General features: G+C 35.6%; 1 protein-coding gene across 1 annotated transcript in view; it reads left to right on the top strand.

Annotated features, from left to right (window-relative positions):
* LOC110026557 (ubiquitin-activating enzyme E1 1-like) overlaps positions 1–27,081 on the top strand; it is a 28,506-nt gene extending 1,425 nt beyond the window's left edge. Inside the window, exons 3-11 of the mRNA XM_020727536.1 lie at positions 8,673–8,821; positions 10,138–10,215; positions 10,322–10,441; positions 10,538–10,671; positions 15,298–15,425; positions 20,818–21,653; positions 21,769–22,637; positions 25,313–25,745; positions 26,270–27,081. Coding sequence (XP_020583195.1) covers positions 8,673–8,821; positions 10,138–10,215; positions 10,322–10,441; positions 10,538–10,671; positions 15,298–15,425; positions 20,818–21,653; positions 21,769–22,637; positions 25,313–25,745; positions 26,270–26,866 — 3,344 coding nt within the window. The 3' untranslated portion in view covers positions 26,867–27,081. The remainder of the gene's footprint in view (positions 1–8,672; positions 8,822–10,137; positions 10,216–10,321; positions 10,442–10,537; positions 10,672–15,297; positions 15,426–20,817; positions 21,654–21,768; positions 22,638–25,312; positions 25,746–26,269) is intronic.
* Positions 27,082–27,323: the final 242 nt, after the last annotated feature.

Here is a 27,323-nt window from a genome sequence, read left to right on the forward strand (position 1 = left end):
CTTAGCAAAAGAGTCAGTATACCTAGGCGATACAACTCCCCAACACTAGGTGCTACCATAAGTTCCTACTCAAGTGACACTCTAAAGAGAAATAACTTTATCACTTATTTTAATTAATAAGAAATAGTTTTTAAGGTTATAAAATAATCAACAACACAAGAAATTTTGCATGAAAAAATTATGAAGCTTCAATTCTTGTCTCTTTACAAGTTTGAATATCTTACTAATTAGTTTGTCTCAAATACATATATGTAAATTACTCAAGTTTGTAGATTGTCTAATTTTGGGATGATGGAATCTTTATTTTTGTTTTTTTTCTTTTTTTCCATCATCCATGGCGTTTTCTATATCACTCTATATGTAATTTTACAAGAATTTTTTTACATGGAATTTTTCATGGTCATTGTAACCATTGTAGGATTTATATTGTGTAGTAATCGGTACACACTGAAGTCATTCACGAATGGCATGCATCCAATTTTTGAGACGGCCTTTTCTGTTCTAATATGTATGAAAGGTTTGATATGAAAAGAAAAGGCATAGTTGTCTGTCCGTTGTACTGATCTTTCTTAAAATAAACTAATATTTTTAAATGTCACATTTATCGATGATCATTTTAAAGGTACACACCGTGATTTTATATAGTGGACAAAGACATTTGTTTTTTTTTCCCAATCTAAGCGGAACATTTTGGCATCATGCTAGTATTAACTCCTAAAACCTATTATTTTTCAGGTTCGTGGCTTTTTAGTTGTTTAGGAAAAAGCATAGAGCTTTGATCTGCTTGAACTAAATAAATATTTCATTTGACAAAATAGTAGATTTACTTTGGGAACGTGACCTTCCGTTTAAAGGCCAATATAAGCTTGGTTTAAATTTATATCACTTAGCAAAAGAGTCAGTATACCTAGGCGATACAACTCCCCAACACTAGGTGCTACCATAAGTTCCTACTCAAGTGACACTCTAAAGAGAAATAACTTTATCACTTATTTTAATTAATAAGAAATAGTTTTTAAGGTTATAAAATAATCAACAACACAAGAAATTTTGCATGAAAAAATTATGAAGCTTCAATTCTTGTCTCTTTACAAGTTTGAATATCTTACTAATTAGTTTGTCTCAAATACATATATGTAAATTACTCAAGTTTGTAGATTGTCTAATTTTGGGATGATGGAATCTTTATTTTTGTTTTTTTTCTTTTTTTCCATCATCCATGGCGTTTTCTATATCACTCTATATGTAATTTTACAAGAATTTTTTTACATGGAATTTTTCATGGTCATTGTAACCATTGTAGAATTTATATTGTGTAGTAATCGGTACACACTGAAGTCACACTGAAGTCATTCACGAATGGCATGCATCCAATTTTGATTAACTTTATATGTCGTCTTTTCTGTTCTAATGTGTATGAAAGGCTTGATGTGAAAAGAGAAGGCATAGTTGTTTGTACGTTATACTGATCTTTCTTAAAATAAACTAATATTTTTAAATGTCACATTTATCGATGATCATTTTAAAGGTACACACCGTGATTTTATATAGTGGACAAAGACATTTGTTTTTTTACCAAACTTAGCGGAACATTTTGTCCTCATGCTAGTATTAACTCCTAAAATCTATTATTTTTCAGGTTCGTGGCTTTTTAATTGTTTAGAAAAAATCATAGAGCTTTGTTCTGCATGGACTAAATAAATATTTCATTTGACAAAATAGTAGATTTACTTTGGGAACGTGACCTTCCGTTTAAAGGCCAATATAAGCTTGGTTTAAATTTATATCACTTAGCAAAAGAGTCAGTATACCTAGGCGATACAACTCCCCAACACTAGGTGCTACCATAAGTGCCCACTCAAGTGACACTCTAAAGAGAAATAACTTTATCACTTATTTTAATTAATAAGGAATAGTTTTTAAGGTTATAAAATAATCAACTAAACAAGAAATTTTGCATGAAAAAATAATGAAGCTTCAATTCTTGTCTCTTTACAAGTTTGAAAATCTTACCAAGTAGTTTCTCTCAAATACATATATGTAAATTACTCAAGTTTGTAGATTGTCTAATTTTGGGATGATGGAATCTTTATTTTTATTTTTTTTTCTTTTTTGTCATCATCCATGGCGTTTTCTATATCACTATATATGTAACACTTTATTTGTCCATTTGTTCATTTGATTTTACTTGTTTCCAAGAGTGTTCCATTTTTCTTAACTCTTGATACTCTTGTAGCATTATCTAATGTCAAATTAGTATCATTACATAAACAAACTTATATTTTGTATTGTAATTACTATCGTATATATATTGGATAAAGGTAAGAAGATTGTTCATGTCAAAGCGCTTGCTTAGGCATGATGTACTAATAGTGTCTGCTTAAGAGTTTTGTTAGACATTATGGCCCCACTTTGCCTCGCCTGAATGCCTAAACAAACACTTGGTTCACCTTTAACAACATTTTTTTATGGAATCATTTAAGCACTAATACCATCAAATTATACTGTCATTACATCTTACAGCCCTTTTGAAATGTTTTTTTTTTAAATGTCTTTACTAAAGATTTTAATAGGAATCATATTTCCTTTGACAAATCGACAAATCATAAATTTCAATCATCCACATTATTAGTTTTATTCTAATTATTTGAGGTGAACCTCATGACGTGCCAAGTAATACTGCATCCAAGCTGAGTTTTTCTTGATATACCAACTTCAATGTTGTAAATGACAAAAGTCACTCAATTGAATGCACAAACGAAGTTAGGTCTTAACACCGCGTACTTCTCAGCATGCACCGTTACTAATTCTTTGCATTTATATGCCAAGTAGTGATTTATTTGAGTGCCTTGATTGGAGAGGTGAAAACCAATGCCTTAAAGGTTTATGAGAAGAAATAATGTAAGATGATGGTAAAAGAGTATCATGATTTGGAGAAATGAGGATTTGTATCGAGAGACATTTTCATATCAAACACAGTTGCAAGTGCTTCAAGTTCTAGAATAGTGCTTTTTAAGAAGATGAGAATGGTTGATGAAAGGATTTCGAGTCTAGTGATGTAGAAGATAGCATAATGATGATGATAATAACTAGTAATGTAGAATATATTAGCATTAGGCTTTGTATGCTAGCTATACATGCTATAAATGTTTTTTCAAGGATAGGGAATCTGTAAGATTGTCTGTTTTAGAAACAACTGTAATTTGGGAATTGACAAAGATAATCTCCAATTAAAGCTCTGAATACCACTGTACTCCTTGTAACGCTTACTGTTTGCATTTTTTCATAGATATGAACTTTTATATTTTCATCATTGTAAAGGTGCTTTTGATAGTATATGAAACCTTAATTGTTCAGTTTCTTCTCTTTTTTATGCCTGATCAATTGATTGCATGTTACATTAGAGGATCCATGAGAAATCTATGACATTGTGTTTATGTTTCTGCAAGTCCGCATCTTGGTTCACACGAAAGTCATCCAAATTTATTTGATTGCACACAGCTGCAACAAATCATTGAAAAATGCCATGAATGCTTTATTTTTTTCCAGCTATGAATCCTTGATGCGTAAACAAGTCAAAAAGTAGAATAGAAGGAAATTAGCATTTGTAGTGGTTAATTTCTTAGTTTGCCATAAGTAATTCACAAGGCACATGAATCTGTGAAGACTAAACACGGAAATGTTTTATTCATCCAAGATGGTTTTGATTTTACGTATTCACAATAATTAAAACTTAAGTATGCTAATTTAATAGAAGTGGGCTTTAAGAATTTCTGTTGGTCATGCAATACTTAAGTATGCTATGTATGCCTGCATAATCTTCGTTAATTGGTTATTTTAATTTGGATGTTTCAAAATTTCTAAAATTGACAATTTTACTTATGTTTGCTTCAAGTCTTATGAAATTGATTAATGTCTTTTTCTTTTATTATACTTATATTTATACTTGAAGCAATTTAAAGCTTAGAATATCTACAGTAATAATTTCATCAGGATGGCTCTAATTGTGTATAAAAAGCTATTGTCTTCTGTTTGAAAAGTTGTTTTTGAAAGAAATTGTTGAAGTAGTTTCTATTATTTTTAGGCGTTTTATTTATGTGAGATTTTTTATAAATTAAAAAGTGATTTGTTATTTCTTTAAATTTTTGTGTTGCTAGCTTTCATGATCACATGACTTGAATGCTTTGCCTTTATAATATTTTGAGCCTACATCGCTAAGCTAATACCCATCAGAGTGATTTATTTTAAAAAATATGTTAACTTATTCTTAGGATATTGAGAGAATGTTGAACAAAATTAAATGAAAATGAAGAATTTGTATACTCTAGGTTACAATCACAAGGCACACTAGATAATGTGATTAAGTAATATTCACCCATATCCATGGCCACACACAAATCAAATTCTCTACTAAACCTCAGAAGAAGAGGGCATCAATTTTTGTTTTCCATGCATATATAGACAATGATAGAGCTACCACTCTATATGAAATATATTTGAGAGGGAATGCAGACAATGATAGAGCTACCACTCTATATGAAATATATTTGAGAGGGAATCTGTAAAAATGAGGGCTAGATATAGAGAAGAAGATGTTGCTTATGCTATTATCATCTTCCTCTCTTTTCTAAAAGGGATTTTTCCTCTCGCTCTCCTAAATTGCAATTGCTACTCCCTCGTCCCCTTCTCAAATAAGAGTTAAAAGTGTATTTTTATGTAATGGTAGGAAGTGGTGGATAGCAAGCTTGAATTTGTTAAATAGATGATGATAGATATCATTATGCAAATGTTAGGTAAAGGATGGTAAGTCATTAATTTATAAAGAGTTAGGTAGAAAACACTAGGTAAAAAAAAGTACGAATTATGTAGCAAATTATATCATCATTTTTAACAATCTTCTACTTGGAGATAAAATTTTTTATGTACCTCTTTAATGGTTGCTATTTTAACACCTCGGTACAATACCTCCATATCATTATATATGGAGGTTTATTAAGGTTTGGCAATGCTTCAATTTTTTCAGTGGCTTGTACTTCTCTGAGCATAACTATAAAGCGCCGTTTCAGATATGTAAGGAAAAGGAAATAAACAGTCAAAAGAGGAAACGAAGAAACAAAGAAGAGAAAAAGATTAGCCGGGCAATCGAGAAGAAGAGAGAGGAAGAAAGGAGGGGTCGGAAGCTGATGAGGTGACTTCACCATATAAATGAACGCGTGAGACGGGCGCTCTCAGGCGTGCAGTCAAAGAACGGAGGAAGGAAGAAGGGGTGTTGAGAGTTTTTTCTTACCCAAGTATACGACGCCGTGAGAGAATAAGAGGATCACTGCTTTTCAACATGTGAAGGAGGAAGGAGCTGCGAAAAATAGCTCTGTCTTAGCCAGTTAGAATAGAACCCAAGATACTTCCATTGATGCAAAGAGGGGTATAAATATCCATTGAAGAATATACTAGTAAGGAAACAAATAAAAATCAACTAAAGGAATAAAGGAAAGAAAATAAAAGCAAATAAAAGTAATTAATGCATGATTCTATATTAATAAATATTTAATATTCCAATACTACACCACAAGTTGAAGCATGGATGTCATTCATGTTCAACTTTGATTTGAACTCATCAAATAGTGATCAAGAAAGAATTCTTGTGAGAATATCTATCAGTTGGCCACTAGATGACACAAAAGAAACACAAATTTCCTTGGACTCGAGCTTTTCCTTAATGAAGTGATGATCAATCTCAACATGTATGGTGTGATCATGCTGGACAGAGTTATGAGCAATGCTTATGAAAGCCTTGTTATCACATTGCAATTGTAGGAGAGCGGAGACATTCATATGTAGTTCGTGGAGCATGTTGCGTAACCCGAGGATGTCACAAATTTCTAGGGACATGGATCTGCACTGCTCTTAGCAACTACAAACGACTTCTTACTTTTCCACTTGATCAGGTTTCCTCACACAAATGAATAGTACCTCGAGATTGATTGTTGATCATGGACAGACCCGACCCAATCCGTGTCTGTGTAAACTGAAATAAAACGAGAGATGTGGCGGGAAAATAATAAACCTGTGCTTGGTTTCTTTTTTAAACAGCGGAGAATCCGGTGAACAACTTAGAGGTGGTGTTCATAGGGATCATGCATGAATTGACTGACTATCCCAACTGCGAGGGCATATGTCGAGGCGTGTATGAGCAATGTAGATGAGTTTTCTTACAAGATGCTGATAGTGAGTATCGTTTACAGGAATTACATTGGGAATATCAAGAAGTTTTTCATTGGGATCCATCGGGATAACCACTAGTTTGCACAGAAGAAGATTGTTATCCATCAAAAGGTCAATCACATACTTTCGCTGAGACAACAACATCTAGCCTAACAAGTATCGGAGAGATCCTAAGTCCTTCATTTCAAAGAAAGCAGCAAGCATGCCTTTTAGAAACTTCAATGTTGTTAGATGATCATTTGTGAAAAAAAAATCGTCAACATAGGCAAAAAGGATAGCTACCGGGCCGTTGGAGGAATGACGGTAGAACAGAGGTTGGTTTGATTGAGCCTGAGTGAATCCATGACTTACCACCATCTTTGTGAATTTCCTAAATCATGCTCATAGTGATTGCTTCAATCCATAGAGGGATTTTTGCAGTATTCATGCTTGCCCCTCGGAGGTAGTGGAGTCAAAGTCTGGGGGAAGAGCCATGTATATCTCCTCTGTAAGATCGTCATTTAGGAACACATCCTTGACATCAAACTGAAATAAGGGCCAATCCAGATTCACTGTAAGAGATAAAAGGACCTGAATGGTGTTTAATTTGACAATCGAAGCAAATGTCTCCTCACTCCGTAGGTTGGTGAGTTACCACATCTTTTTGCATTAAAAAGATCCATCAGATTTAAACTTGATGCTAAAAATCCATTAGCATCTCACTGCTATTTTGGCCCAAGGAAGATCAACAATGTCTCAAGTATAGTTCCGCTGAAGAGCATTTATCTCCTCGATGAAGACAACTTTCCAGGTTAGGTCTGCTAAGGCAACCTCAATAGATGAAAGTTGATGGTTGCTCAGGGCCGCAGCAAATGCCTTGTAGGTTGGGGATAATCAGCGAAGAGAGACATAGTTTACTATGGGATGGAGAAAACCTGTCTGATGAGTACCTTATTAGAGGATCTGACTTCCTCATTTGGAATAGGAGCAGTGTTGGGGATATCGTCCGGAGGGGATTTAGGGTCCAACGAGGGCTTAGTGACTCCATAGTAGGTGCATTAGAACGAGCACATCGAGTGTAGACACGAAGAGTGAGGCGGTGTGCTGGTGAAACCAATGAGACAAAATACTCGGTGGTGGGAGAAGTGGATGGAACCTCGATGGTAGGTGAAGTGGGGGGATCATCTACATGATTAGGGTAAGGAACAATGTCCAAGAAGTCTAGTTCCCTCTCACTGAGAGCCGAGGTATGAAAGTAGGTCACACTTTAAAAAAAAAGACGACAACACTAACATAAAACTTATTTGTGGTAGGGTCAAAACACCAATACCCATTTTGAGTGGTCGAGTATCCGACAAAAACATATTTTATGGACTTGGATCAAGTTTATTTCAAGTTGGGGCCGTGTTCCGAACAAAGGTTGTGCACTCAAAAATTTTGGGATCTAAAGTGGAGAAGACCTGATCGTTAGGAAAGGAAGATCTTAAGACAGTTAAAAGGGTACAAAAGTTTTGAATTTTTTAGGTAACTTTATTCATTAGATAAATGACAGTAAGAATGCCATAATTCTATAAACATTTTGGGACATTAGAGTGAAACATAATGGAGCGGGTAACATCAAGGGGATGATTTTTTCTCTAGACTACTCCATTTTGTGAGGAGTGTCAGTATATGAGTTATGATGGAGGATGCCTTCACTTACCACGAATTCTTATAATATAGAGTTAAAAAATTCACGACCATTGTCAGTCCGAAGAAGTTGAATAGAAGTTTTGAATTGGGTCAAAATAAAGGTGCGAAAGTTTTTAAAAGTGACTGTAACTTCAGATTTATCTTTTAAAATATGGACTCATGTCATTCGAGTGTGGTAATCAATCAAAGTAAGGAACCACCGTTAATTAGTGTAGTTAGAAGTGCGAGAGGGTCCCCATAAGTCACTGTGAATAAGAGAGAAGCGAAAGATGTGTAATTGTGGGGTGGATAAAAGACACGATGATGTTTGACTAATTGATAAGTTTCATATTTGAAATTCGAAGGATTTTTATCAGTAAACATCAACAAATTTAATTGTTTTAAATACTAAAAATTGGGATTGCCGAAACGACAGTGTAAGAATATAATTGGACAGTCTGTGGACTGAGATAAACTATAACTAATGAGTGGAGTGTCATCATTCTCCGTGCTTTTGTCTTTGAAGAAGTAGAGTCTGCCAACTTGCTTTGCAGTTTCAATTATCTTTCCCGAACAACGATCCTGAAAGACAGACAACAAAGAAAAATGAGCAATGCAATCTGTCATATGTCAGCTTACTGAAAGATAAAATGTTACATTTTAGCAGAGGTGCATGTAACACTGATTCCAAAGTTAGGCTTATTTTTAAAACAATGAACTCTTTACCAGCAATGAAACTTTGAGACCCGTCACCAATTTTAACAGTATTTTTTCCTGAACAAGAATAGTATGTTGAGAAGGTTTGAGAGCTCTTAGTCATGTGGTCCGTGACACCTTAATCAATGATCCATGGACTGCAAGAGGCAAAAGAAATGAGTATCATAGAATTGATACCTTGATGAACGTGAAGGTTGATGGGCCAGAAGAGAGCGAATTGGATCCAAGCATGGTGATTATTTGCTCCATTTGACTCATAAGAGAATTAGACGATTCTGAATTGTTATGGGTAGAGTTTGGTTGTACCATGTTGGATTCACATGCTGTAATGAGACCCTTGGCAGTGGAAGATTTGGTTTAAGGTTTGGATGCAGGTTTCTCTTGGAGTTTCCAACACTTGTCACGAGTGTGGTTGTGCTTGTGGCAATAAGCACACTTGGGGTGACTAGCCCGAGGTTGAAAACTATTAGAAACCAAGGCGGATGCTTCACAAACTAAGTAGAAGCATCAAGGATGACAAGTCTACGACTCTCTTTGCGCTGAATCTCATTGAAAGCGGCACGAGTGGAAGGACAAGGATCCCGACTAATGATACGTCTACAAACTTCATCAAGATCTTTGTTGATGCAGGTTTCTCTTGGAGTTTCCAACACTTGTCACGAGTGTGGTTGTGCTTGTGGCAATAAGCACACTTGGGGTGACTAGCCCGAGGTTGAAAACTATTAGAAACCAAGGCGGATGCTTCACAAACTAAGTAGAAGCATCAAGCATGACAAGTCTACGACTCTCTTTGCGATGAATCTCAATGAAAGCGGCACGAGTGGAAGGACGAGGATCCCGACTAATGATACGTCTGCAAACTTCGTCAAGATCTTTGTTGAGGCTTGTCAGAAATTGGAACATGCTGTTCTTTTCTACAATTTTTTGGAAAAGAGATAGGTCCGCTGGAGATTCCCACGTGTAGTCATAATATATGTCGCATTCCATTCATATTGCTAATAGGTTATTGTAATACTGAGTCACAGTCCTGGATCCTTGTCTTGCGTCACGAATTTTTCGGACACCTCATAGAGTTGGCTGAAATTCTCTGAATCTGAGTAGGTATCACGAACTGCTAACCAATGGCCACTAGCGGAAGGAAGAAACATATATGATTGGCTAATCGAAGTCTCCATGGAGTTGATTAGCCACGACATGACCACAAAATTCTCCACTTCCCAGACTATATGCTGGGTTAGTTTTTGGAGGTTCATGAATCATACTAGTAAGATGACCAAATTTTCTACCTCATTTGATGAACAAAGATACAGATGGGGACCATTGGAGAAAGTTGTTGCCGTTTAGTTTATGAGTTGTGATAAAGAAGTTCGTGTTGTTTTCCCATCCTCCGGTCTGCAGAGGAACGAAGGTTGGAATTGATCCCTCGGTGGAATCAAGAATACCTTCTGATGATGACTTAGTTCTGGAGGAGTCCGTCGTGGTTTCGATTGAGCCAAACGTGATGTTAGGTTGTTGAAGCATCATAAGGTTCTTAATGCTAATGGGAAGGTATATGGCCTCAGGAAGGGGTTTATGCTGGAAGAGATCTTGTGGCCGGTTGGACGAAGGTTCCAACGATCAGATCATGTATGCTAGAAGAAATCTCTTTTGGAGGAGGGAGACTAGTTGGAGAAGCTAACCCCTTGCTGAAGTTGATACCTTGCTGGAAGAAATCTACTGTTGAAATCTGAAGCTAGAAGCTGGTGATGAAACCTTGTTGATTGTGGCCACAAATCTAGCCTTGCTGAAGAAGTCGGAGACGAAATCTTTTGCAGAAACTAAAACCTTGCTGGAGACGGGAACCTCTTTGGAGGCGGGAGACTGGAAGAGCAGATAGGAATTTGGACGGGCGACTCCTTGAACCATAGGATTCTTGCAGTTTGTTGTATCTAACAGAGGATGCCGCTAGGGACCAAACGTCAGGTTGAGGATGCTGCTGGGAACTAGACGTGAACCTGTTGTTTGCTGGACCAGGGATTATGAGAAGGTGGAGGTGCCTGCTGCTGGAACCAACAGAGGAGGTCGAGGGCTGCTGGATCTACGGTTAGGCTCTGATACTATGTTATAACTCAAGAGATTTTTTATTGATGCAAAGAGGGGTATAAATACCTATTACAAGATATACTAGTAAGAAAACAAATAAAAATAAATTAAAGAAATAAAGGAAAGAAAATAAAAACAAATAGAAGTAATTAATACAAGATTTTATATTGATAAATATTCAATATTCTAATAAGTTTACGAAAGAAGAATAAGAGAGGAACGAGCATTGTACTAAAGGAGGAAGGGTCGAGTTTGTGCGTAGGAAGCCGAAGCTAGGTTCTCGATTCAGATCTTTTGTGTGCGGAGGTGTTCGAGGCAAAGTTGTAAGGGTAGAAGAAATTTGTCCAGGTTGGGTCAAGCTTAGGGGAGTTCCCCCGTGCGATTTTGAGAGTAAGAGGTAAGGTAGAGTTAAAGTAATTATTGGATGGTCGACCTTTAAAATGACCAAACCATCTAAGACTAGTCTCTCTAATCTTGTTTGCCACTGGAGTTGCACCAACCCTTTCAATGATACATTTGTTTCATATTTTATGTCTAAGTGTCAAGCCACTCATCCACCTAAGCAATCTTATCTCTTCAACACTTAGTTTTATGCTTCTCTTTTAAAGGCCAACATTATGCTCCATAAAGCATTGCTGGTTTCACCATCTTATACCAATTTTCTTCAAGTCTAAGCAGTATTTTTTTTTCACACAATTGGCCCGATGCTTTCCTCCACTTTAACCATCCAACTTGAATTCTATTAATAACATTCCCATCTATATCACCATCACTTTGAACAGTAAACCCGAGACATCTAAAATGTTGACACCTTTTAATGATTTGATCACCCATTGTTACAACTCCGTCACTAGATTTACTACTACTAGAATTACATTCAATGTATTCAGTTTTAGATCTACTCAAATGAAGACCTTTAGACTCTAATTTAGACCTTTATAATTCAAGTTTTTCCAGAACTCTTTCTTTAGTTTTATTTATTAGAAGTTGCATCCTTTTGTAAAAGTCCAGTAAGAGCATCCAAACTAAAACAAAAAGATATGGGCTTAAAGCTGATCCCTGATGCAGTCCAACTAAAATAGGAAAATGCTTGGTCACTCTTCTTTTTGTTTGAACACAAGTAACAACTCTAGTATACAATTCTCTAATGATTTGAATATATGTCATATCGACACCTTTCATTTCTAGAACTCTCCAAAGAACTTCTCTTGGAACCTTATTATAAGCTTTTTCTAAATCAATAAAAATCATATATGGATCCTCCTTATTCTATATGTACTTCTTCATCAAACATCTCAATAAATGTGTAACTTCCATAATAGACTTGCCCGACATAAATCTAAATTGATTATGAGAAATTTTTGGTTCAAGTATTAACCTATGTTTAATAACTCTCTTTTTTATGTATGACACATTAACTTACTCTCTTCCTTAATTTTAATGTATGACACATTAACTTAGTACTTGTATAATCTGCACGTTGTTGTGCTTTCTCTTTATTCTTAAAAATGTGGACCAAAATACACTTCCTCCACTCATACTTCTTTTTTGTTTTTGAAATAATAGTAAAAAAATTAATAAGCAAAGAAGCTTTTAAGGGTCTGTTTGGGGCAGCTAGAGCTTATTCAGCTTATCCAAATAAGCAGCTTATCCCGATAATCTGTTAATAAGCAGTTTATCAGGAGCTTATCCTAATAAGCTATCTGGCTGTTTGGTTTGTGCGTTCCGAAAACAACTGATTCTAGATAAATGATCATTTCGCCTTTGTTCTGGATAAACTGTTAGCTGCTTGGTTTGGACATTTGAAAAACAATTTATTTACAGGTTTTTGGTAGATAAAAGACCGTTTACACATTATAAAATTTAATTTTGAAAGAATTATTTTTAAATTATGTGTAACATAAATAATAATAAAGTAATTTACATTTTACACTAATTTTAAAATAAATTAAATGAAATTTAAGAAAAAAATAAACTCAAAGAGAAGAAAATATGCAGGAGCTAAAGAAACTGAAGTAAAGAACTTCTTATAACCCTTATTTTATTAGACAATCAACACAAAGTACAGACAAATATATATATATATATATAGATTTGTTGCATGATAAACTTGTAATTTCATAACAGTACATATTTTTTATTCTGACTTCATCTAAACTAGAGTTCAATATACCAAACTAAAACCAAAGTAACATCTCCTGAGAATCGTTGAAACACTCGAACCACAAGTGATTGTCTCCGATTGTGGCACCGTCGAACACTGTGCAATGTTGTCCGATTTGGATAACGTTGAATTTGAAGGGTTGTCTGCTCACCTGAAGAAGCCGTAGTTTTCGGGTTCATGTCTCCACATCGGGCACCTATAGAACTGCCGCCCGTAGCTATGTTGCCGGCGTGACTTTAGTAGCAAGGACGACATTCCGCAGCGGCACATCACTTGTCTGAACTTCCCTGAATACCCGGAGCTCATTGTCCTGCAATTATTAAAAAAGATAATATATCAGTAAAAAAATAGAGCGATTTCCCAACGGCACATCACTATGTCGCATGTCCAACTATTTTATAACATGTGGCTATTTATAGCCGTGGTTGCCCATGAAAACATGGGCCATCCAAGCTGCCCTTAAAATAGAGAAACCCCAAATATTCTCCACCTTACATTTTCAGTAAAATGAATGGTGGGATGGAAGCCTACCTGCAATAGTTAACAAAGCTTTGAAACAAACTATTTTTCATAACAAAAACTGCCTTTAGGAGAAATGAATGTAAAAATAAAAGAAATGAATGTATAAAGAGTGCACAATTCTAGGAAATAATCACAAGAGTGCAACACCTTTCCACCTCAAGTTTCACAAGATGAATCAGACAATCATATAGAAAATCAAGATTAAAATTTATGGCTTCTCATTAATCGAAACCTCACAACAGCCATGTTTTCCACCATTTCTCCTTCAATCCTTCCCTATATCATCCATCTCACTACAACAGCTGAAATTTGGAACAGCTTGGCAAAGCAATTTCAAGCCAACAACAGATCACGTGTAATTCAACTCAAAAATGAATTACATAACATAACTATGAGAACCACCAATGAATCAATTCCTTACTTATATTAAGAACCTGGTAGAACAGATAGCTACTGCCGGCTCCAAAGTAAACAATGAGGAAATAATCATGAGTACCATAACCAGCACCTGCTTGCACAAAACCAATCTTCAATACCAAGCAAATCCCACAAACTCAACTGCTGCTCTCGCCAGTCAACTCTAACCTCAGTCACAACAATGGGTACTCCACACCGGCGCTACGACACATCTAACACCAAATTTGGATAATCTCCACTACCGGCACTGATCAAGTGACTGTTGGCACATTAAACCATTTATAGCTCAAATAGTAATATTAACCATTCAAGAAATTGTAATATTCCAATAATCAATCATGAGCACAGTGCATCTACAGCACAAATAGTCACCAATAAACATATAAAGATTATTAAGTCCGGCACTCCAACTTAAAAGCAATAGGGGAGCATTATCTAAAGAGCATTAATCATAACAATAACAGGTGATTTGTTCTTAATTGAGGCCTTCAAAATATTTAAATTGCATGATTTTGGACTTAAGAAAGAAAAAATTAATTCAAATGCCAACTAATAACTTACCCAACTGATCATGATACTGAAGCAATATGCCTGTGGAAACTGTTTGTTATGTATAACAGCCATTTATATTTAACTATACAGTGCAATTTCTGCAGTTAATTGGATCATCAGTATCTTCCAAATTCTTCAATTTCTTACATGTCCATTACTCTAAGTAGATACACAAGTTTGATGCGACAATGTATAGATAAAAGATTTACATGTGAGGAAGAATGATCATATCCTTTTTCTTAGATTTAAACAGGACTGCCATTGATTGCTGCAAAACAAGAAGACATTTCATAATATGAAATATAAATATGGATAACTATAATAAAATCAAACCTGGGCACTAATCTCATTGGATCCCCTTTGAAGGTTGCAAACAGGATGGTTTGTAAGATACAAGTAGATAAATAAGAAGAAGAGAAGCATCTAAACCGTATAGTAAATGTGGCATTATACAAAAATTTAAGTAACAGATATCATGATATACCACCCAATTCTTATGAAATTACATATCTGACACGAATAGTTTTCATTCTTCATTTATATCCTTCAAATCTTTCGTATCACATAAAAAATGCACTATTTATATATTAAAAGGTGAAATACACCTTCTCAAATAGGGTAGGTGGCCTGAATGACGTATAGGTGTTAACCAAGTGAGTGGTATTTATGTAAATCTTCCTTCATTTTTTCACTCAGTTACCATGGCTTACATTAGAAATTCCAAAAGATGTTTTTTTTGTGGCAAAAGCATTACGTGCAAATAACACTTCAAAGCCAAAACCACATCATAGCAAATGCAAGAAAATGTATATATCACATCAAAAAATTTATGATTAGTGATTGTTGAATACGCATTTGTCCAGGGGTTACACCCAAGGAATACATCATACAACGGGATAAAGAGATAGAGAAAGCTTTAAAACAAATTTCTGCAAACCTGAAGGCTCTACATGTCTTCCTATCACCAATAGCTACAGAATCAACCTGAAGGCTCTACGTAAGAAAAAGTCTGAGGCTACCTTGAAGGAGATCGAAGGGGATGACATTGGCAAGATTCACAATGCATGCAAATCTCTTCTTCCCCTATATGCCGCGCTCGGTAAGGCTGATGACGTAGAAGAATTTGGAAAGTTTGTGAACATAATCCCCGATTAGAGGAATGTTCTGCGGCAATAGAGGCTTGGGGCAAGTTGGGCAAAGTAGAAGATGCTGAGAAAGTTTTTGAGAAGATGATTAGTGAGCATCGTACCGCTTGAAAAACCTTGATCATTTCCGTCAAATGGAAAAAGCCTGGTGACTGCCGCTGCCGCTGTCGACGAAACATCAACCCGAACGAGATCGGGAGATCGACGCGACGTTGAAATATCAACCCGAACTAGATCGGGAAATTGGCAAATCGAAACATTCTCTTACAATGTCGAGATTGGGAGATTGGCGAGGGAGGAGAGGGAGAGGAGAAGGGCACGGGAGTAAAATTTTACCCGAACATAATTGAAGACGTGGAACGCGGAGTCGATCCCGCGTCCGCATCTATTAAGTATCACACAATCATGTTTTGAGATAAGCTATTTAAACGTGTAAAACAAACGGGACGACGACATTTTTAAAACACCACCGCAGCAAATAAGCTGCCCCAAACGCACCCTAAATCTCTTAAATATTTCCACACTTTTATTGGGATACCATTAGGTCCTACTAATTTTCCACGCTTGCTTTTCTTTAAAACCTCTTCAACTTTCTTTTTACTAATGCGACAATAAAAGTAAAAGTTTTATTATTATTATGATATTAAGATCTATAAGGTTGGTCATATTTTCAAAAATTTCATTGAATATATTATCAAAATATCTCACCTATTTATGTTGAATATCTTTCTCTTAAGATATTTTTTTTATTTTCCTTTTTAATACACTTGAATTGAATCTTATCTTTTCTTTTCTTCTTGTTTGACTAGTTTGTACTTATATCTTTCTTTCTTTTTAATATCTAATATATTATAAAAATCATTAAAACCAAAATTCTTAGCACCAAAAATTTTTTTCTTAGACTACATACGGGTCCTTATATTTTTCCCAGTTCTCTAAGATTTTATATTTACATTAATTTTTATAACTAAACTTTTTTTATTTATTTTTTCTTGCACATTATTATTCCACCACCAATAATTTTTATTTATAAAAAAATTTTTCTTTTCATTCTCCCAGTACATATTTTTCCACTTATTTAATAGTACTTATTAATTTGTCCCATATAAAATTAGCTTCTTCATGAACATTCCAAATCTTAAAATCTTGAAGTTTACTCATAAAAATAATTTTAATCATGTTTTTTAAACGCACCCATTCAATTCTATGACAATATTTCATTGTATTTTCTATCTTTAAACTATTCATCTTAAAATCCAGAACTAATAATCAATATTGAGCACTTAAATTTTCACTTGGAATGAAATAATCTTTACATTCTCGATGTTTTTTTTTCCATAAATGGTGAAATTCAGTAATAAAAATAAAATAAAAAACTGCACAACTTGATTTTTTGCATTGTTATGTATGATAGAATGCTTTTTGAAATTTAAACTCTAAAGATTGAGAAAGCAAGAGGTAATTTATGTTGCAAATGCAATTTCTTAAGATTGTGAATTTGTATATAAGGATAACCGGTTAACCAATGCAATGTATGCCGTAAACAAGCTCAAAAGTGAAGCCTTTTAATTGAAGTTCTACTTTTTAAAGGACTTGTGATCTATGCCGTAGTGCAAGCTTTAACTTCTATTACATAAGTCTTGCTACATAGCACCTAAAAGTAAAGAATTTGATTCAATTGAGTTATATTTTTAATGCACTAAGAACAATACAATGCTTAGGTTTTCTTTTTTGTTTAAATATGCAAAGTGCAAAGCAAAATGATCGTTTTCAGCAAATATATTTATATGTTTAATGATAGTAATTTTTTTTTCTATGAAAACTATGTGATGTTATCCTTGAGGGACCTAATAGCCATTTAATTTGTTAAGTTTAGATAGATTAAAAAAAATTAGCAAATATATTTTTATGTTTAATAATGATAATGATTTTTCATGAAAGCTTTGTGATGTTATCCTTGAGGGATCTAATAGCCATTTAATTTGTTAAATTCAGGCCATATTAGATAAAAAGTTTTAGCAAATATATTTATACGTTTAATAATAATAATAATAATTTTTTTCTATGAAACCTTTGTCATGTTATCCTTGGGGGACCATCTTCACTATTAGCAACCGTGTGAGGGAACCTAATTGCAATGTAACACCGGCACTTCTAAAAATGTGTCATGCTTGTGTTAAACATTTATCGGACACCGACACTTATTGGACACGCCCTTACACATCTCCGACACTATAAAATATATATCTGAATCGAACACATCTGGGACACACCTTAGCATGCATCGGACTTGAGCTTAACACTTTCAAGAAAATGGGACACGAAAACTAGAAAGTTATAAATTTACGTATCGTCTTAATTATACCTTGTAGTCATCACCGCCCCATCCTCATCACGTTGAAGCTCTTTCTAACAATTGTCAAAATTGAGCATTGAAGGTACATCCAATATTTGTCGAAGCCGAGCATTAGTAATTTCCTTTTTAGATTTATAAAATTTTTAAGATTTTAGTAGATAAGTTGGTTTAGAATCTGAATGAACTCTTTTGAAACATATTATATCTAATTTTACAAATTAATTTTCATAAACATGATGTTTTATAATATAACTTAAATTTATGAAGTTAAATTTTATTCTTGCAAAATTTGTGTTGTGATATTTTCAATAATGAATAATGGACAAATATATTTTTATATTAATAATTAATTAAATATAAAAATCTGTTCATAATGTGTGGTTTCCTATTTTTTTAATTAAGTCGTGTCTTCGTATCTTGTCGTGTTGTGTCTGTTTCTCCGTATCTGTGTCTACGCTTCCTAGCCTTTGTAATTTAAAATGCTTGGGTAATCCTTTATTAAGTGCTTTTAAAATATGAATCTATGTGAAGTGCATTCCATATCTAAGAGATATGTGTAATTTATGTCTTTTTTAAACATATTAGTGTTACCAAATTTGCACCAAAGTGTGATGAAACTAAATATGGCACTGCATTGTAATAATAGGTGTGTTTTTATCTTTTCTTTTAGCATGTATTATCTTTCATTTATTTTGTAATTATTTGATTTTATTTTTGTCTTGGGGCTATTTTAAGGTCATGTTTGGTATGCTCGGATGTACATAGGGATTTAATGTAAACCCGCCAAACACAATTTCAGCACATTTACCTCCTGCCGTTGGCTAAATCCAAAAATTCATGTGGCGTGACGGTAATCCCGCATTTATTAAATCCAAACTTAAGGTGGATTTAAGAGAATGACTTCCTTCATCTGTTAAATCATAAAAGCAAATGCCAAACATTTTTTATAGATTTAACTGGATTTAACCTAAATAATACCAAACACAAATTTTGATTTAACATCACTAAATTTACTAAACATATGATAAGGTTGACTTTAGTAAATCCTAATCAACTTAAATCCAAGAGGCAACCAAACACCCCCTAAGTGTGACTTCATCTCATATTTCATGTAGTTAATACATATATGTTTTTACTTGGGAGATGACAAGGGTCCACTTCGGTTTACTACAATGCACTATGCTCAATGCTTTCGTTTTTGGAACAAGAAATTTTGCTCGCACTCACAGTAGGTATTATGGTTTTTGATAAATTCTGCCTTATAATGTGTTTTGAATTTTGGAAAGGTCATTAGCTAATTTATTTCAAACATATCAATGGTTGGTAATAGATCCTTATCGTCATATTTTCAAATCTCATTGCTTTTTAAAGGATTGTGGAATGTTACGTATTACCTTACATGAGCATTTTAAAACTCTTTGTTTCTATTGTTGGTTACGTGCTTGCTTTGGTTATTTTTGGATCTAATGAGGGTATTTATAAACAAAAGTTGGCAGTCATTTATCTCTGGCGCATCATGTATGCTGAAGTTGCTGAAGAGAGTCAAACGTAGGACAAGATTTTTAAAAGCGATGAATTTTACATGGGATCCTGCTATTAATGGTGGTGAACTAGTTTGTGTAGTCTGTTCTTTATGCCATAGGATAATATCTAAATGTTGCTTATAGAAATCAGAGTTCTCATTTTAAATATTCAATGCTGTTGAAGATTAAAAGGTAATTTTAGTAGTAGTAGCTATATTGACAGAGTTGTAACTATGAGTGATCAAATTATTAAAAGGTGTGAACGCTTTAGATATCTCTGGTTTATTGTTCAAAGTGATGGTGATATAGATGAGAATGTTATTAATAGAATTCAAGTTGGTTGGTTGAAGTGGAGGAAAAATATTGCTTAGACTGAAAGGAAAAATTTATAAGATGGTGGTGAGACCTGTAATACTCTATGGCACTGAATGTTTTCCTTTAAAAGAAAATGATAAAACTAAGTTAAGTGTTACCGAGATGAGAATGCTTAGGTGGATGAGTGGCTTTACACTTGGGACAAAATGCGGAATGATTATATACGTGATAGGGTTGGTGTAGTTCCAGTAGCGAACAAAATTAGAGAGTCGCCTTAGATGGTTTGGTGACATTAAACTTTGACTATCTGATGATCCGAGTATGAGAGTAGATGTTTTAGATTCAACTTGTGCTAAGAAAGGTAGCGGTAGACCTAGAAAGACTTGGGCATATTGTAAAAAAAATGATCTTAATTTATTAGAATTAAATGAAAATTGACACTCAATTGGTCGCAATGGAGAAAAAGGATCATATAGCTGACCCCACTTAGTGGGATAAAGGCTTGTTGTTGTTGTTGTTGTCATTGTCGAATGTTGTTGAAGATTGTTCTTTTTCTATATATGCTGGAGCCTTCAATTTCCCGCTACTCGATCATGTTATCAAACTGTAACTCTGTTATGTTATACGCCTAACAAGTGAATGGATGGCAAATGCGAGACAGCTTTTAAAGTTGATGAATTTTAGTTGAGATCCTATTAATAACTGTGTTGAATTAATTTGCGTAATCTGTTCTTTTGGGACCTTATGCATCATATGATATCTAATTGGTTGTTATAAAAAGTTGAGTTTTACTTTTAAATGTTCAATGCTTTTGAAGATTGTTTTCCTTCCTTCAGTTCTTTGTGACTCAATCATGTTATATGCCTAATGATGTTAAAGAATGGAACTGAAAGCAAGGTTCCTATGCCCCATTGATTGCTGAAGTACCACCATTGCAAATTTTAAATTTGTCCAGTAGGAGAAAGACTTGCATGGTTACAAAATCTTAATAGATTCGGCTGGTAGTTTATGGTTTAGAAGTATATTTTGGACTTATATCTATACATGTTTAGAAGTGACATTTCTTGCTGATTTTAATATTTTCTTTGTTTTCATTCCTTCAAATTAATGGTCTGTATGAACTTAAGCTTGCTTTCTTTGTTCCTTTGCTAGATAACAGATCATACTTTTCTTTTACAAATTCTACTTTGCAGGCCGTCGTGTTTACTGATATCAGCTTAGAGAAGGCTATTGAGTTTGATGATTATTGTCACAATCACCAACCCTCAATAGCTTTCATTAAATGTGAAATTCGAGGCCTTTTTGGAAATGTATTCTGTGACTTTGGACCAAAATTTACAGTTGTCGATGTTGATGGAGAGGAGCCTCATACAGGCATAATTGCATCGATTAGCAATGACTGCCCTGCATTTGTGTCTTGTGTTGATGATGAGCGGCTGGAATTTCAGGATGGCGATCTTGTTGTATTTTCTGAAGTGCAAGGAATGACCGAGTTGAATGATGGAAAACCTAGGAAAGTTGCAAGTGCTCGACCATATTCTTTTGTCCTTGAAGAAGATACTACAGGGTTTGGCGCATACAGCAGAGGAGGTATTGTGACACAAGTGAAGCAGCCCAAGGTCATACAATTCAAGCCTTTAAGAGACGCGTTAAAAGATCCAGGTGACTTTCTTCTAAGCGATTTCTCCAAATTTGATCGCCCGGCCCTGCTACATGTGGCGTTTCAAGCTTTGGATTCATTTCGACAAGATTTTGGACACTTCCCTATGGTTGGGTCAGAAGAAGATGCTGAGAAACTAATAGATTTAGCTTTCAAAATCAATGAGAACTTGGGTGTTCGTAAACTGGATGATATTGATAGGAAGGTTCTCTATCATTTTTCAAGTGGTTCCAGGTCTGTCTTGAATCCAATGGCAGCAATTTTTGGTGGTATTGTTGGGCAAGAAGTTATGAAAGCTTGCTCTGGAAAGTTCCATCCCCTTTTCCAGGTTAGATTTGCAGCTAGCTATGGTTCTCTTTTTGTTTCCATATCTTGTGTGCTATTAACATGCTTGTTTATGTTTATTTTTATTCTTTTTTGTATGATTTTATTTTTCTGTACAGTTCTTTTATTTTGATTCACTGGAATCACTCCCACCTGAGCCTCTGGAACCTAATGACCTGAAGCCATTGAATTCCCGATATGATGCTCAAATCTCAGTATTTGGAGCCAGGCTTCAAAATAAAATGGAAGAAACTAAAGCATTTATAGTAGGAGCAGGTGCTCTTGGATGTGAATTCTTGAAGAACTTAGCACTAATGGGAGTTTGTTGCAGCCCAAAGGGCAAGCTAACAATCACAGATGATGATGTCATTGAGAAGAGTAATCTTAGTCGGCAGTTTCTATTCCGTGATTGGAATATGGGGCAGGCAAAATCCACTGTAGCGGCAGCAGCTGCTGCTGCCATCAACCCTAGTCTCCATATTGAGGCCCTGCAAAATCGTGCTAGTCCTGAAACAGAAAATGTGTTTGATGATTCTTTCTGGGAGAGCTTGGATGTTGTTATAAATGCTTTGGACAACGTAACTGCAAGGATGTATATGGATGGAAGATGTTTGTATTTCCAAAAGCCATTGCTGGAGTCTGGGACCCTTGGTACCAAATGTAACACCCAAATGGTTGTACCACATCTTACTGAGAATTATGGCGCGTCTAGAGACCCGCCAGAAAGACAGGCACCTATGTGCACAGTTCATTCTTTTCCCCATAACATTGATCATTGTTTGACATGGGCCAGGTCTGAGTTTGAGGGCATGCTCGAGAAAACCCCTAATGAGGCTAACAAATTCTTAACTGCTCCAGGTGAATATGTGGGTGCTATGAAGGCAGCAGGTGATGCCCAGGCTAGGGATCTTCTTGAGCGTGTCATAGAGTGCCTTGACAAGGACAGATGCGATACGTTTGAAGACTGCGTCAGTTGGGCACGACTCAGGTAAGTTTCATAAATTTCATTTCTTATTTACTTGGCATCATATTTCAGTTTTTTTTCGACATAATGGACGAAAATGATCCCCATATAGATGTATTTGAAAGTACTAGTCCAGCAATATAGATGTTTGAACTACTGCTGATTTTATTTTCTGTAATTTCTGGCAAGTTTAATACAGCCAAAAGGGCAGTGGTTATTCCCACTTCATTTGGTTAATTTTGTGGAAAGCGGGCTGTTAATCTTGAGCAAGTTTTTGTTTGATCTATAAGATGTTGACTATTTTGCCAGCCTTATGTCATTTAATCATGGATGGGAAGACAGCTACATCGTGATAAACTATTGCTGAGTTGTAGTGTGTTCAAAGTCATCTTTGAGGCTGTATTTTATGATGTTTTGAAAATATATGTATATTAGAAATTGAGAGTGACCGGAATGCATGCTTTTTAGAAATGCAGAAGTTTAGTTGGATGCAAATCAAATGCATTGAAGTGTTTTTTTGTGTTTCTTAGTATACATTTTAAATGCTCTCTCTTTATCTCTCTTATATTTTATTTGTACCCGAGAGGCAGCTTAGGTGAGGTTGTGTTTAGAAGTAAGGCAGTGTGAGAGAGGAAGCATTGGCAAAGACGGTTTGCAGGGAGGAGGGGGGAAGGCGGTGTGGGGGGAGGGAAGCAGACAGTGAGAGGGAGAGGACTAGTGCACGTCATGACTAAACAAGTGAGGGGGCATGAGGGTAAGCATGCAGTGCAGAGAATGGGCAACACAATTGAGGGCTTGATACCGGAGAAGCGGAGTTGGAGGCGATTCAACAAGAACAACCAAGAAAATAATCCTAGTTAAGAAAAATGAAAAACAGAACAAAGGCGAGATACACTAATCAAATGGAAGATATAAATTGCAAGAATTTTCTACTCTCACAACCGATCGGGTTATATAAATCACTAGTTAAAGGATTTGCAAAATAAGTAGACCCGGGTTGTCACCATAAACAATGGAGGGATACAGTTGCCACCACCCATAGCTGTGGTTAAGCATGCAGTGCAGACAATGGGTAACATATTTGAGGGTCCGATACCGGAGAAGCAGAATTGGAGGAGATTCAACAAGAACAACCAAGAAAGCAATCCTAGTCAAGAAAAAAAAAACAGAGCAAAGGCGAGATACACTAATCAAATAGAAGATATTAAATGCAAAAGTTTTCTGCTCTCACAACCGATCGAGATATATAAATCACTAGTTAAAGGATTTGTGAAGGAAGGAGACTCGGGATGTCACCACAAACAATGGAGGGATACAGTTGCCACCACCCAAAGCTGTGGTTAAAGACTCGTCCTCATCCAGGAGCCTCGAAGGGAGCACAGACCCTCACAAAACTCAAATGATAAAAAGACCTCCAATACAATCAAAGACCACATATTTATAATCAATAAATGGCCTAAACCTAATAAAAACAAACAAATGAAAGTATCATTTTTGCTATTAGGAGTGGGAGACAACTCTAACCCTAGAGAAAGGGCCACCGATCGACCCTTCCCTACTTGGACTGAACAAGTTCAAGGTCCCCTCCTTGCCCTGCATCAATCTACAGAGGTTGATGGAGCTTCGACCTCAAATTTCGTAGCTTCCAACTCATGATTTCAATCTGCCACGTTGAAGGTGGCAAAGTTGCTGTAACGTACCAGGATTGGAGAGTCTTTGACTTGCAACACTTGTCTCTTCCGTGGCATAGTTAAGGTTTAGATTTGGGAGGTGAAAGGGTGTATGAGATATTTAGGGCGCAACAAAAAGTATTTAGGGTTGCTGATGTTGAAATTTAGCTTAGGATTATGTCAAAGTTTCACTATGATTTGGTGGATTTAGGTTTGAGAGGTGAAATAGGGTATATGGGACTGATTTAGGGTGCATAGAAAATATTTAGGGAATTAGGGTTAGGTCAAGATTTGGATATGGTTTGGCGGGTTTAGGTTTGGTAGGATTACAGCGACCTTATGATAAAATTAGGGTTCGACTAGCTCGGATACCAAATGATATTGAAGAAGGGGGTTGGAGAATATTCAACAAAAACTACCAAGAAAGCAATCCTAGTCAAGGAAAAAAAGCCAGAATAAAAGCGAGATGCACTAGTCTAATAAATGATATAAGATATAAGAGTTTTCTACTCTCGCAACTAATCGAAATACAAAAATCACCACTCGAAAGATTGACAAAGGAAGGAGGCCTTGGATGTCACTACCACCAACGAAGAGATACAGTTGCTACTAGCTAATGCTGTGGATACAGTCTCTTTCCCATCTGGGAATCACAATGGGAGCACAAGCCTTTGCAAACCTCAAATGAACCAAATGGTCCTATTATAAGAAATGACCACTTATTTATAATCAACAAATAACGTACACCTATAAAAACAAATAGATGAAAATACCCTTGCTGTTATTAGGAGTGAGCAGGCCCTAGAGAGTGTCAACCGGCCATGCCCCACTTGGACTGAATCACCGAACCAGTCCAAGGTTTCCTCCTTGCCCCGTGTTACGCATTCTTCTGTTTATGTTATGATTAGATCTTTTACATGTTTGAAAAGAGCTCAGTGAATGCTAGTTTTGAACTCACGCAATTCTATCACCTAAGAAATATTTTCTAAAGCCATATTATCTGCTAATTTTGAACTTGTCGTTTCCCAGGTTTGAAGATTACTTTGCCAATCGCATAAAGCAACTAACATTCACGTTTCCTGAGGATGCTGTTACCAGCAGTGGGTCATCATTTTGGTCTGCACCGAAACGTTTTCCCCGACCATTGCAGTTCTCTGCTAGCGATTCAAGTCATGTTGACTTCATCTTGTCTGCTTCTATTTTAAGAGCAGAGACATTTGGAATTCTTTTACCCGATTGGGCTAATAACTCAAAGAAGCTGGTTGATGCGATGGACAAAGTTGTTGTGACTGATTTTGAACCCAAGAAGGGAGTCAAAATTGTTACTGATGAGAAAGCAACTAACTTGTCAACTGCCTCTACAGATGACGCTGCTGTCATTAATGAGCTTGTTGCAAAGCTGGAAGAATGTGCAAAGAGACTACCCCCTGGATACCATTTGAACCCTATACAGTTTGAAAAGGTATGCACTTTAATACCATTTTATATCAATATCTGCTTGTGCACCTCTTTTATGTAATGAAAAGTTTTGTTGAAGACATTTTGGTTTGAAGATAGAGTTTGCTTTCTCTTAAGCAACATTGTTTTGTCTTGGGTTATTACCTTCCAAATTATTTTATAATCATCTGAGTATTCACTTAGTCTGACTGCTTACATTTTTGGTTTTGTTGATCTACATGGGAAGTTAGAAGATTCCATCTTCAAGCACATTAAATCTTGTTTAGCTTGCGATATCTTGGTTTGAAAATGGAATACATCAGTTTTTGCAGCCATTTCTCTATCGCTAATTGTAAATTTATTTTTTTAATTGGAACTTTTAATTCTGTCTGTTGACCATGTTTTAATGGTTTTCATATGTTTATTGTAATTACAGTAAATTCAGTTTATCAATTTCTCCTGAAATCTTGGTTTTCCCAACCATCATCCCCAAAACATATATTACTATATTTTTCCACTATTATCTAATATGCTAGGAAATATACTCAGGATGATGATACAAATTTCCACATGGAGTTCATAGCCGGGCTGGCAAACATGCGGGCAAGAAACTACGGCATTCCAGAAGTTGACAAACTGAAAGCCAAGTTCATCGCCGGGAGGATCATCCCCGCCATCGCCACCTCTACGGCTATGGCGACCGGTTTGGTGTGCCTCGAGCTTTACAAAGTCATTGCTGGTGGGCACAAGCTGGAGAACTATCGCAACACTTTCGCAAATCTTGCCCTTCCGCTCTTCTCCATGGCCGAGCCTGTGGCGCCAAAGGTAATCAAGCATCAGGATTTGAGCTGGACGGTGTGGGATCGCTGGATCATCAAAGGTAACATCACCCTTCGTGAGCTTCTTCAGTGGCTCAAGAACAGGGGACTCAATGCCTACAGTATATCACATGGAACTTCCCTGCTGTACAACAGCATGTTCCTGAGGCACAAGGATAGGCTGGACAGGAAAATTGTGGAGCTTGCGCAGGATGTGTCTAAGTTGGAGGTCCCATCATATAGGCGACATCTGGATGTTGTTGTTGCTTGTGAGGATGATGAAGATAATGATGTTGATATCCCACTGATATCCATTTACTTCAGCTAATCATCTTTTATTTTATTTTATTTTTTTGTTGAGTTAGATGCTTTTTTGCTATATAGAGTAAACATTAAGGTCTTAGATGCCTCTTATGCTCGTCATTTGTGTTATTTGACAGCTTGAAGTTCTGTCTCTTTTTTAAAATGAAGTTGAGTCTTGTTTGCCCTGCTTTAAAGATGCTGTAACTGTAGCTTTATAATCTTCTTAGCAATTATATAGAATATACGTGCTGCGGCTGTATAGAGTATGTTATTTGTTTAGGTGTTAGATATATAAATATATAAGAATTGTGTGCTATGTATGTAAATGCCCTTTTTTTAAAAAAAAAATTATAGGATTATAGCGAGCTATTTAGATTGAAAAATTAGAACTAATTTGATATATTTGATCTGCTTATTTCCATGTAAATATGGTTAATGGCTTATATATTAATATAGGAATAAGAAACAAATTTGAGCAGGAA

This window comes from Phalaenopsis equestris, unplaced genomic scaffold (genome assembly GCF_001263595.1).
Source record: "Phalaenopsis equestris unplaced genomic scaffold, ASM126359v1 Scaffold000378, whole genome shotgun sequence".
NCBI lineage: Eukaryota > Viridiplantae > Streptophyta > Magnoliopsida > Asparagales > Orchidaceae > Phalaenopsis > Phalaenopsis equestris.